The sequence below is a fragment of the Fistularia commersonii genome, chromosome 28, assembly GCF_037954325.1.
Source record: "Fistularia commersonii isolate RoL2024-O1a breed Wild chromosome 28, RoL_Fcom_v1.0, whole genome shotgun sequence".
Taxonomy (NCBI): Eukaryota; Metazoa; Chordata; class Actinopteri; order Syngnathiformes; family Fistulariidae; genus Fistularia; species Fistularia commersonii.
The window spans coordinates 1,247,501-1,260,000 of NC_141311.1; the positions used below are offsets into that span (position 1 = coordinate 1,247,501).

The window sequence follows — 12,500 nt, forward strand, 5'->3', positions numbered from 1 at the left end:
CGCAACAAGTGCAGAACGGTGCGGAGAGTGCGGGGTTGCGGGGAGGGGAGGGGGGGTCCACCGCACCGCACCGGAAACACGACTCACAAACATCCGGGATGCAAATTAGAAACACCTTGACGCAGGTGGTTTGGAGGAGACGCGCGGATTCCTGGCGCTTCTGCGGTTCCTCCGCTCCAGCTCATGATCCAAGCGCTGGAGAAACATCTCTAACCCCCTCCGATCTTCTCTCTTCTCTCTCTCTGATTTCTCCGCACCCCCTCCTGAAGGAAGTGGAGTTTCCCCAGGAGCTCATCGACCGGCTGTCCCACAGCGAAATCCACAGCATCAGCGACCTCCAGCGGCTACTGGAGATTGACTCCATAGGTAAAACCCACGGCCTCTCCGAGCTCCAGGGAGATGTTCTCCTGAGGTGGAACTGAGAAGCTGTAGCTCTCTCTCTCTCTCACACACACACACACACAGCTTGATTTAAAGGAAACATTTTGTTCTCCTCAACCGCCGTCGCTGAGTGGAGATCTTCATGCTGAGGGGGGAGGAGATGCCATACCTGAGGGTTTAGTTCATGCAATGCCCTGAGAGGAGTCTCTGTTGCTTTGGAGCTCCAAACACACACACACACACACACACACACACACACACACACACACACACACTTAGTCAGCTCCTGGAAGCAGGCTGGAGAGACATGCCCGTGATTACAGCACCCCGACCCCCGTGCCAAATTTAGCTCCCACGTTGGAGATGAAGCGGTCACCGTGACAGATGTGACGGCTCCGCTTCCACTAGCCTTTAGCCGCAAAACTTGGCCGCTGTTACCGCAGCAACGGGGGGGCGGAAGGGGGGGGGGGGGGGGTCGCGGCTTAATTCTGCGGCCGGCGTGCCTGGGACCGGGTCGGGTTACCGCCGAGAAACCGTTAGCCTGCGCACGACGGCGGCGTAACACATGGCGGTCGCTCCTCATTAGCCGCCAGATCTGAGCCGCCGTTAGCTCGCACCGATAGCTTTCTATTAGCGGCCGCTGTGTTTTACCCTGTTGAATCCCACCGACCTGTGACCCCCCCCCCCCCCCCCCCCCCCTCCTCCTCCTCCTCCGCGAGCCCAGAATAGATCCGGGCGGCGCTTTTTTAGCACGAGGCGAGTTGTTTGTAATCGAATTAACGTGTCTTTCTTCAAACTGGAATGCGTCTCGGGTAACAGAAGCGAGCCGGTTATTATTACGCGAGCCGTGGATGTTACCGTGTTTACGAGGGCGACGCCGGAGACCGGAGGTATTTTTATTGACGCGGAAATGGCTGTTGTGATGTTTTTCGGCATTACAGAAGACGGCCCGTCGCTGGAAGGGGCCTCCGGCTATGCATGTGTGTGTGTGTGTGTGTGTGTTCTAGCAACTGTTTTGCCCGGCGCCTCCTCGCATTCGTCTCCGGGGCCTCAAAGCGAGCGCGCCACGGCGTCCTGGGCTCTGACTGACAGCTGATACGACCCCGTGGAAGCTGGCAGATGGCCGTCCGCCCCCCCGTGTCCCTCCCTGGGCGGCCTCCCGGCCTGCCCGCTCTTATCTTTCCTGCCGAAGGACTTTGACAGAAAAGGGAACCTGACTCTCAGACGGGGCAGAGGTGGAGGAGTATCAGGATTCTGGAGGTTGAATTCCCTCCGCTCTGGCAGAGATGTTGTGCGACCTGCTTTGTTTCCGAGGAGCCGGCGGCCGCTCTTCTCCTCCTCCTCCTCCTCCTCCACGGCTGGAAGGGATTCCTATGACCCTACATTTCCTATAAAAACAATCTTATCTTGTCTTCTCCCAGGGAGGACCTGTTGGCTCCATGACCTACTGCTCTCCCTGCTGCACGCAGCCCACAACAAGGGCAGACTAGACGATTACGCAGGGAGACGGCTCAGGAGTCCAAAACCCCATGAATGAGAGGAGACGTTTCTATCTCCTGAGATGTTTTTTGGAGGAAAAAGTCCTCACGAATGTGAAAATGTCTCCTCGCGCGGGTTGTTTTCGACCCAACATGCGCGCGGCTGGTCGCGGGTCGGCCTCGGGGTCACGGACCGGGTCGGGTTACACCTGAGAAACCGTTAGCCCGCGCTGGATAGCGGGGTAACACGAGGCGGCCGACCGCGGTAAAGCAAAAAAAAAAAAACATGGCCGCCGTGGACCTTCTGGGCACCTGGAACCGGGAGCCGTCCAGAAGCAATAAACTACAAATCCCAGCGTCGACCGATGCGTGGGCGAAAGGAAATCCCGTCCTGTGAGCAGCGGGAGCGCAAAGGAGAGGAATGTGTTTGCTTCTGGCCGGGCTTTACCGCGCCGGGGCCTCCATATGTCACGCAGGAGTGTGTGTGTTTATGCGCGGCGCACAGGTGTGTGATTGTGTTAGCCGTGTGGGCGTGCTCCACCTGTCTGCGTCCACGCCGCCCTCCGGCCCCGCCCGCTCTGCAAACACTTTTTTTTTCTCGCTCTTTGGAAAAAGGGCAGGATCCTGTGAGCGACCTTTATCACTTTACCTCCTCCTCCGGCACTTTTCCGTAATATGGCGGGGCGTGCACCAAAACAAGCCGGGCTTTATCAGATGGTCGCGAAATTAGCTGAGCCGGTCGGATTTAAAATAAGGGGACCGCGGGCGCGCGGGCGTCAACGCTTGTACTTTTCCGAGCCGAGAGGGTAAACACATCGTGGGTAAACGCGCCAAACCGCCAATTAGCGCTGACTCGCTTCCGTCCAGATTCGTGCGAAGTTTTTAACGACATGACGTCACCCGAATGCGAGGCGTTCCGCGCGCGGCTACCGTCTCGTCGCGGTCACGTGACTAACCATCGGCGTGTTAGTTGTCCGTAAAACTGACGCTGCAACGGCGGAACGGGTTTATGGCCGCGTGACGGCATTAACGTCCCTGCCTTTTTCCTTTCTCTCCCTGGAGGTACGGGAAACGATGTTATTGAGGGGCCCAAGCACCACAAGCACCACAACCACCACAAGAACTTCTCCCGTCACCCCGGCCAGTACGGCGACCTGAAGAGCTCGCAGCTGCACGGCCGGCGCAAGAGGAGCATCGGTGAGAACGACGGGCGAGCGCGGTCGCGCCGGAGGTGGCGTCACGCCGACGGCGTTCGACGCGGCGTGCATCACAACTTGGCACGACATGCTAGGCTGTTTATAATGTTCTTATAATAGCTCTTTAACCCGCCCGCCCGCCCACATGCAAGCTGCCAAGAGATGAGACCGATCGCTTTACGCTCGTGTCAACAAAGCTAACATTTAGTGGCTTTCTTAATGGACGCGTCCGCGCGGCGTTTCACGGCAATCTGCGAATCCTCCAGATTGGTGAGCGGGTTCAAGGGGGACGTCCGCCACGGAGGTTTTTAATTGGCCAAAGGCTCGGGAGATCTGAGCCACGCGTCGGAGGGAAGGAAATGTATCCTTGAGCATGGAAATTCCTGGCATTCAGCGGTTCGTGTTGCAGCTCGTCTCAGATTTCTTCATAAAATGTCACGCGGCGCAATATCTGATGAAGGTGCGGGGCAGCGCCGCCAAGAGCGACCTCGCGCTTTGCGGCGTTCAAAGATAAGCCGAGCCTCCGTTCTGGCCCTGACGAAAAAAAAAACCAAAACATTGACGTCGTGTTGCGTGTTTCAACTTTGCCACAAAAATGCATGTCGTCGTTTAAAAACAACACGAAGCCCGCGATGAAAGCCGCTAACGGTCGTGTTTTGGTTTCGGAGCGGCTTCTTCTGAAGCTAGGTGAAAGGATCGCCATGACGACAGAATCCCGACGCGCTCGCATTCAAACGAACCTTTCCCCCCCGACAGTTGAGGAAGCGCTCCCGGCGGTGTGCAAGACGCGGACGGTGATCTACGAGATCCCCAGGAGCCAGGTGGACCCCACGTCCGCCAACTTCCTGATATGGCCGCCCTGTGTGGAGGTGAAGCGCTGCACGGGCTGCTGCAACACCAGCAACATGCGCTGCCACCCGTCCCGCAAGCACCACCGCACCGTTAAGGTAAGTCCAGCATTCGCGCCCGCCGTGCATTCATGAGGCTAGCTGCAGTTGTCTCATCATCACACACACACACACACACACACACACATCAGGTAAGTTGCTCACATGAGAGAAAGCCGTCCACTTGACGCTCTTTATCAGTCAGGACAGCGACGGGGGGGTTGGAGGGGGATTCCTGCCGAAAGAGCGGCAGAAAAACAACTTCCCGTGTCTTGAGAATGTTTGGCTCCAGGTTTGCTCTCCTGGACGGTTCCCGGGAAGCGCCTTCGGCATCGGAGGCACGAAACCTTCTGTTCAGGATCAGAGGAGACGGGTCGATATTTCCGCTGTATTTACACTGCAGCCTGTTAGCGGCGCGGCGCGGCGTGCAGCTATGGCAGGTATGCGCTCTGTTTGGTACGAGCGCCGGGCGACCAGGAGAGGCCCGCCATCGTCGAGATCCGGCTTCGGCCGCCGGTTCATGCAGGGTCTGCGGAAGAAAAAAGCAAAACGAAAAAAAAACAAAAAACCTCACCTGCTGCGGCCAGAGATTTTAATATGGATACGAAGACGGTCTGCAGCTTTTATCTCGGAGAAGAAGTGCCAGGGAACGTTTTTTTTTTTCTTTTACGGTCAGAAATGCTGACTCATAAAGCGCTAAGAGAGTCCAGCTTTAATAGACACACAGCGGCCCTCTGTGTGTGTGTGTGTGTGTGTGTGTGTGTGTCCATTGTTGTGAATAGCAGCTCTGTGTGCGCTGGCGGAGCCACGGGGCCGAGAGGACACGGACGCTCCGGTATCCGCGGAATGCCGCCGTCCACGCCGCTTTTGTCTGACGGAATGAGCTCGCGAGGCCGATGGACTCGCTTTTTCCGCGTGGCGTTGCGTCCCCTGGAAAGGTCGAAGGTCGCGCCTCCCCCGGGTCAGGAGGCTGAATGGCGGTTCCTTCAGGGAGCTAAAAGCGTCGCACCGACCCATTTCGGGGAAAAGAACCCATCGCCTTGTTTCTTTCCGTCCTTCCAGAGCTCCCATCCTGCTTTCAGAACAATCCCAGCTGGTTTCTGCAGGGCCTCCAGCATGATCCGGGTCCGGGTCCGGGTCCGGGTCCGGGTCCGGGTCCGGGTCCGGGTCCGCATCCCAGAACCGCTATCTTTGCCTTCCCGGGCTTTCCTCTCCACTCCTTCATGCTCTGGCGTTTCTCTCACCGAAACACCGTTGCCACGCCGGCGTTGCGTGTGATCCCCTTCTTCCTGCATGTGTGTGTGTGTGTGTGTGTGTGTGTGTGTGTGTGTGTGTGTGTGTGTGTGTGTGTGTGTCCAGATAAGCCGTTTGGGGTTTATTCCAAAATCCTTAATGAAAAGTAAAGATTTAATGAGACGGTCCGGGATGCGGACGGACGGCCTTCTGACAGGATGCAGACCCAAACACATTTCATAACCGGCAGATTATTTCATGTTCAGGCTCGATATCTGCAGAATTCCTTTACCTCCCTTTGCACTTTGCACCTCTGACTCCCCGATGGCAGCGTCTTGGCTCCTTCCTTTTCCCCCTCCTGACGTCTCGCATCCCTTTTTTTTTAATATCCCGGACGGCTCTGCAGGGCGTCCGGCCCAGACACGCCGAGAATGCAAAGCAATAGAAATTAATTTTAGCGTGCGTTTGCGCTGCAAGGCGGCAGTCGGGCCGCCGCCGGCGAAAGGTCGTCGGTCGGTTCCCCCGCGCTCGCCGGAGTCGCCTCGGGAACCGGTCGGCCGCCGTTGCCGTGCGTGTGAATGCTACGCTTTAGCGCGCAGGCGGGAATACAACCGACAACCTCCCGCTCCAGAGGGACGCCGAAGTTTTCGAACTTCTGTTCGGGGGTGCAGGGTCAGGAGTTTTAGACCGATGCTAACAAAGAGCCGCCCCACTTTTTTAGCATTGGAGGAAAATCAGGAGGCGGCCATTATAAGGTGGCTTAATCGGAACATTATGGTCTGTCTTGGCAACAATAAAGCGAGGCTAATGGCCCTGGAAGTGCATGTACCGGCGTTTTGCAGAGGTCTGAGTGGGTCATCAGTGCACATCTGTGTAAACCTAAGAAGGAGATTGTTTGCATCTGTGTGTGTGTGTGTGATGGAGTGCACTCTATGCAATGCTACATAAACTCCCCCACCGCAGCGCGGGGCATGGGGGGGGGGGGGGGCATTTGTGTGAAGCGGCAGCGAGAGGAAGACGGCCGCAGAGTAATGAAGTGTTGATGGCTGCTGGATCAAAGTGGGGGTTGACAGAGGCCAGGCGGATACAGCCACAGCGCTGAGTGTGGGGGTCCACACATCTCCGACACACACACACACACACACACACACACACAAGCGGTTACCTCAGCCACTGCGGGTCAGATCCGGGTGCAGGGTGGGGGGGCAGCAGTAGCCATGCGGTTGTGTGGGACCCTGACTTACGGGGTGTTTCATAAATAAAAGACAGTGTGACGGTGATACAGTGATCATGATTTATGAATAGCTAAGGGGTCCTCAGCTGGATTAAGAGGGGGGGGGGTGGAGGGGGGGGGGGGATAAGGGGGGCCTCCCCGTTTGAAGTCACTTGCAGCTGTGAATTATTTTCCCTTTGATTCACTCGGCTTTCGGAGTGGATGAAGAAGGGTGAGGGAGTTTGTATGTGTGTGTGTGTGTGTGTGTGTGTTATGAGCCCGGCGGGTGGGTGGGGGAGGGAGGGGGGGATCCGGGCGGGTCAGAGACCATGGGAGCATCACGACCAAGTCAGACGGCGGGGAGTTTGGCTACCGCCGCAGCGGCTGGAAGGCATCAGGAAAAAGCAGCAGCCGTGTTTTAATCATATTTTGCATCATTTCTTTTCCTTTTTTTTTTGTCTTCCCTCCCTGGGTTTTCCCTCACTCCTCCTCCTCTCCTGTCCTCCCTTTCACTCTTCCCCTCTGACTTCACCGCCCCCTCCTCCACTTCCTCCACCCTCCCGGAGTCTGATTGTCTGTTATATGAATATCCGCCCCCCCCCCCGCCGCCGTCCATCCCTGCAGGTCACTCTGGACCCGCCGCTCGGCTCGGAGCGTATTTTTCTATTTCCCACCTCTCCGGCGCCCTCGCCTTCCCTTTCGGGCGCGCCGAGGAGGGACGGAGCGAATGGAAAAATTATACATCCCGGGGATTCTTTGATATTCAATATCGCACGACGGTTCTTCGGGTCTCTCCGCACACACTGCGGTCGGGGGTCAGACAGATATTCACATCTGGTTATACACGCCTGTGTGTGTTTTGGGAGGAGTGTGCGCGAGCCCGTCTTTTCTCATATTCCCCCTTGCGCGTATGTGTGTGTGTGTGACTGCAGCAGGTTGATGCCGAGCGTGTGTCGCCTGTCCGCCACATCGCGTGGAAAGCTCCTCCATGTTCAAGTCCGTCCCGTCCTCCAAACACGAACGTCCGCATTGCCGGTGTGTTTTCCTTGGACGGCTCCCGTCTCTCATCAGCGCTCGGCGTCCAGGGAATTCACAATTAACCCGTCGCGGGACGATCGGCTTCAAACGGACACGAAATCGAGGGGGGGGGCCGCACTTCCCGGAGGGAACCCCCCCACCCCCCTTCGTCTTTTTCCTCCCTCGCTACCTCACCCCGACCCGCCGGATCGGATATCATTCCACAGCCACTCAGGGGACTCTTTCTCAGGGCCCGGCTTTCTGGGGAGTTTAGAGCAGCGTGATTTATACAAAGAGCGCGGGGGCCCCTCGCCGTACGATGGGGGTCTCTTTCTGATCTGTGTTTTATGTGGGAAGTCGTTGACTCCGTCGGAGAAAAGCGGCCGGCCTCCTCCGGCACGGGGGCGATAGACGGATTCGATGCCGACGCCGGCCGAGACGTCCACATCCACGCTTGAGAAATAAGCCAAACAGGATGTCGTGGAAAAAAGGGCACGTCTGCAAAAGCCGGCTTTTTTGAGACGCATTGTGGCACACGTATGATTATGAATTGCCAACATGTGTGTGTGTGCGGTTTTTATCCTGCAGGGGAGTGTGTTTTATGCTGCCATTGGAGGCCGGGCCTCTCATGGAGGGGGCCCAGCGCTTTATTTGTCCGTCAATAGCTGCTTGTTTGGCCAAAAGTGTTGCGTTCGTGTGTGTGTGTGTGTGTGTGTGTGTGTGTGTGTGTGTGTGTGTGTGTGTTAGCCAGTAGGACCTCTTTGTTTTCCGGCTCCCTGCCTCTGCAGCCACACAGATTCCTCCGACCCCAGAATAATTTCCAGAGTGCGTATCTCCCATGTCTCCGACCTGCCGCACACACACACACACACACACACACGCGCAAGCTAACTGGGTTTGCAGTTTTAACTTCTCCCCAGTTACAATAAATCATTATTAACTTTTTATCTGTCCCCTTCAAGTGCGTCTCCCCCCGCTGGGTAACCTAGAAACGTCACGTTAATAGGTAACACATGAATGTCATCTGATGCTATTTGTGATGGCCCCCCCCCCCTTCCTTAAATAACCTCTGCTGTTTGCAAACACACTTCCTGCTCCTCCTTCATGTTCTTCACCGCTCTGATCCTTTCACCCATGCTCCGTGTGTGTGTGTGTGTGTGTGCGATAACAGCAAACACCCCACAGCTAAACTAGACACCATTGTTCTGTGTTTGCTCGCCGCATACCTCCTCTGCTTGCTCGCTTTTTTTTTTTTCCACTCCATCCCTCCTTTTTTTTTTTTTTTTTATCGTTTCCACCCCCCCCACTCCGTGTCCAAGGGTCTCAACATCTCCCGGATCGTCCTCGAATCGTGCCTCGACCGCCGAACCCGAGATTATCGGCCAATATCCTCTTTCTGCGCTGGCGGAGCGGAAGCGGCGGGTTATTGCTTCTCCGCTACCTGCCCTCGGCCGTGGGATCAGCGAGGAGGTGGCTAGCGACGCACCTAGCCACCTCCTCGCTCTTACACAATAAGATCATCATAACCTCGACACGTAAGCTTGAATCAACACCGAACCGCGGCTGTTGTGTTAACGGAGAGGGCGTGAGCCGGGACGGCGGCGATGCCGTTCTCGGGTTGGTAGGATCAAATTCGAACCTCCACAAAGTCGCGGGTCGGCATTGATATTTATTGAAAAACATCCATTCAAACATCCACAAAGAAGTGAATATGGGACAACGATACGATACAACAGGGGTGTCGAACTCCCGGCTCGCAAAGCTGAAGGATACCAGGTTTCTGGTTGATACCAGGTTGAACAATAGGTATGTTAACAGTGGTTAATATGTCCTGATTTAACCCGTCCGTCCCACTTGAGAATAGATTTTTCTCCGTGTTGCCCCCGAGCTAAAATGAGTTTGACACCCTGCACGATACATAACTTAATATTGCACACGTGCAAAATCCAAATTCAAATGAAAAAACACACATGAATGGGATTCATATGTTGAATAAAAAGTAAATAAAAATCGTATGCATTCTTGCTTCGATTCCCGGCTCCTCCCGATGTGTTGTTGATGAAGACATCGAACCCAGAACTGCTCCCCTGGAGCCGCTAGCTGGCCGGCGACCACTCGTGGTTCATCCATGATGGGTTAAATGCGGAGAGGAATTTACAAAGTACAATAAATTGAAATTAGAGACAAACATGTCTGTCTTTTACAGATGCAAACAGATATTAGCATACTAGCATACTCTGTTGTCAACAGAGGAGAGGGCGCTTATGGGTCCTGAAGCAAAACACCAGCAGAGCATTCCGGTAGCATTAGCCGTACATGCGCTAATAGCCGTTTTGTACCGAAAATACTTACATCGCGGGCCAAATGTGGCCCGCGGGCCAGAGTTCGACACCTGTGATATAAATTGTGAAGGAATATTAACGCGGTGTAAAAACAGCCTGCGTGTCAGAACAGGGCGGCTGAGTTTAGGTGAGCGTCTGGGGGCCTCCGAGGCGCCGTCTCTTCTGCTGCCAGGGTAAACCCTCCCCACGGGGCCCCGAGGACATGTTCTGCCTCCCGTTCTTCCAGACGCTTTCCCCAACGAACGCCGACGCGACCTTTTTATGAATCGGTTCCCGAAGGAGCGATCTGGCTAAGCGTAACGGCGAAGGTGTCGCCGGCGCTAACTCCCCTCCTCTTTCCTTTCGCAGGTGGCCAAGGTGGAGTACGTAAGACGGAGGCCCAAGCTGAAGGAGGTCTTCGTGCGGTTAGAAGACCACCTGGAGTGTGTGTGCACGTCGCAGCATCACGGCGTGGAGAACTCAGACGCAGAAACAGGTACATCCTTTCACGCGGCGCCGTAAAAGCTAACGCCTCCGGTTCGACCCCCCCCCCCCTCCTTCCTCCCCTCCTTTTCAGTCTGTCTTTCTCGCTCTGCACCGAATGACCCTTTTTTTCCCTCTGCAGCCGCTCCAAGCTGTCAGACACACCTGTCAGGTGGCCGGCGATTGCAAAACTCCGCTCGAGTGTGTGTGTGTGTGTGTGTTTCTGCTCTTGCATGTGTCTTAGAATCTCTCCGTGCTAAGAAAGGGTGTCCAAAGGCTGCTTAGCATGACGGCAGGTGAATCCCCCTCCCCTTCCCGCCCCGTCCTATGCCTTCATCTGAAAGCGTTTCTCTCCCGGGGAGCAGATAAGTCTTGTGATGTGCGCTGATAAGACGTCTGAAAGTATTTATAGTGTGTCATAACTTTACCCTCTGTGCTTCTGTCCCGTCTCTCGCCGTTAATAAACCCTGCTTTCTCGCCTTCTAACCCTCCTTCCTATCCACCCTCCCCGCCTTTGTGTTTTCAGGCCACCATAGAGCTAAGGGTAGAAAAAGGAAACCTAAAAAGCTAAGGCTCAGCAAGGATTTATTGGCGACATAATAAAGTTGAACTCATTGCCCAAAGTCCGCCGAGAGCCGCGGAGGGAACAGGTAGGACTTTGGCACCGCAGCGTCCTCTCACCTCGCCGGTCCAATCAGGACGAGCGCGGGCGCCGTCCAATCACCCGTCACGATCAGCGCACCCCCCCCCCTCCACCCCCTCTCACGTCCCGTCACCACCGCGGCCAATCAGCCGCCGCATGACGATTTTCACGCCGCGTGCACGCAGTTCCACGATCCTTTTTTTTTTTTTTTGTGAAATCACGTGACGGCGTGCATGCACGAGCTGATCGGACGAATCGGACACGCCGCGGGGAATCTAAATTTTGCCTCCTCTCCGTCGCGGACCCGGGAATTTAAGCGAAACTTTCTGACGAAAGCATCTTTTTTTCTTTCTTTTCCGCGACAGAGGACGTGAGGTGAGATCCAGCGGAGCAAAGGGACTCGGGCCGACGGAGGACGCCCACCTGCGGGGAGAACCACCACCGCCACCGACATCTTCGCAAAAATAAAATAAAAAAAAAAAAACAAACAAACTGAGAGACTGAGAAAAAAATAACCAACAAAGATGATAAGATGCCAAAGGTGCTTTTTTTTTTTTTTTTTTTTTTTTTTTTTAAAACACATAACCAGCGCTGAGGACTTCTTCTGCGGAAGGAGGGAGGGCACGACGCCGTGGAGGCCAAAGGGATCCGCGTCGGATGCTTTGAGAGGGTCGGACACAACTCTCGTGGGAACCCCCCCCTTCCCCTCACACACACACACACACACACACACACACACACACACACACACACACACACAACCCTCCACTCCCAAGCAGCAGCGGGAGGCCTCCAGCCGGAGCCACATGAAAGTGCCCTCAAACGACTCTTGCGCACACGGGAAGAAAAACAGAGCGACGTAGGAGAAACAATGGAGGGAGGAAAGGAAAGACGCTGGACTGTGTAATTTCTCCCGAGCGGCGGCGGCGGCGGCGGCGGCGTTGGCGGAGGACGCGCCGCTGAGAGGAACCCCTCCGTGGGCGGCCTGTGACTTTGCCCACTTTGCTGTGTACAGTTACATTTGAAAAGGAGAAGACTGAAGCTACTCACAAACTATTTATACGAGCGGACCTTTTTTTTTTTTTTTTTTTTTTTTTCTTTCCCACCTCATCCCTCCTCCTTTTCCTCCAAAAAAAAAGAGAGAAACCGCGGTCGGGTCATTTTCATCGAGTCGTCATTCTCGTCACGCCACGTGTCTTATTATATTGCAGTATAGCGGAATGGTATCAAGTCTTGTATATGGTTTGGATATATGTGTGCAGGAAGGAGTCGCGGGTTGTCAGTACAGGAAGATGCTTTATTTTTGTTATGAAATATATTATGCTTACTTTTATCCAAGCGGGAGTTACGTTTCGTTTCTCTTTTTCGTTCTTGTCGGGTGCCTGTGTTTTTAACCCGAGTGGGGCGGCGAGCGGGCGGAGGGTTATTTTCTTCCTCGGCGGTCACCAGGAGCGCATCGCCCCGCTCGAACGCGACCGTTCCACTCCGCGCCGCGTCGCCGATAAGTTATTTTTCACCCGATAAAGAAGATGCCCAGCCGCGGCGGGCAAAGAGCGGCGAACGGGACGCCTGGCGTCCGGGAGAACCCACGGACGCCGAAATGCGAAAGCCACGTCCTTCGGGACCCGAACATCAGCTGCTGTATCGC

The 12,500-nt window shown here is 55.2% G+C and overlaps 1 protein-coding gene across 3 annotated transcripts in view; it reads left to right on the forward strand.

Annotated features, from left to right (window-relative positions):
- The window catches only part of pdgfab (platelet-derived growth factor alpha polypeptide b), a 13,691-nt gene that overhangs the window by 879 nt on the left and 312 nt on the right, over positions 1-12,500 (forward strand). The window contains exons 2-7 of one of the 3 annotated variants that reach the window (XM_086176388.1): positions 270-366; positions 2,922-3,056; positions 3,812-4,002; positions 10,096-10,222; positions 10,736-10,859; positions 11,218-12,500. The exon at positions 11,218-12,500 is cut by the window's right edge and continues 312 nt beyond it. In XM_086176388.1, the coding sequence (XP_086032514.1) occupies positions 270-366; positions 2,922-3,056; positions 3,812-4,002; positions 10,096-10,222; positions 10,736-10,809 (624 nt within the window). In that variant the 3' untranslated portion in view covers positions 10,810-10,859; positions 11,218-12,500. Of the gene's footprint in view, positions 1-269; positions 367-2,921; positions 3,057-3,811; positions 4,003-10,095; positions 10,223-10,351; positions 10,694-10,735; positions 10,860-11,217 lie in introns of those variants that run through there. The other 2 variants (XM_086176389.1, XM_086176386.1) reach the window with 2 other exon arrangements.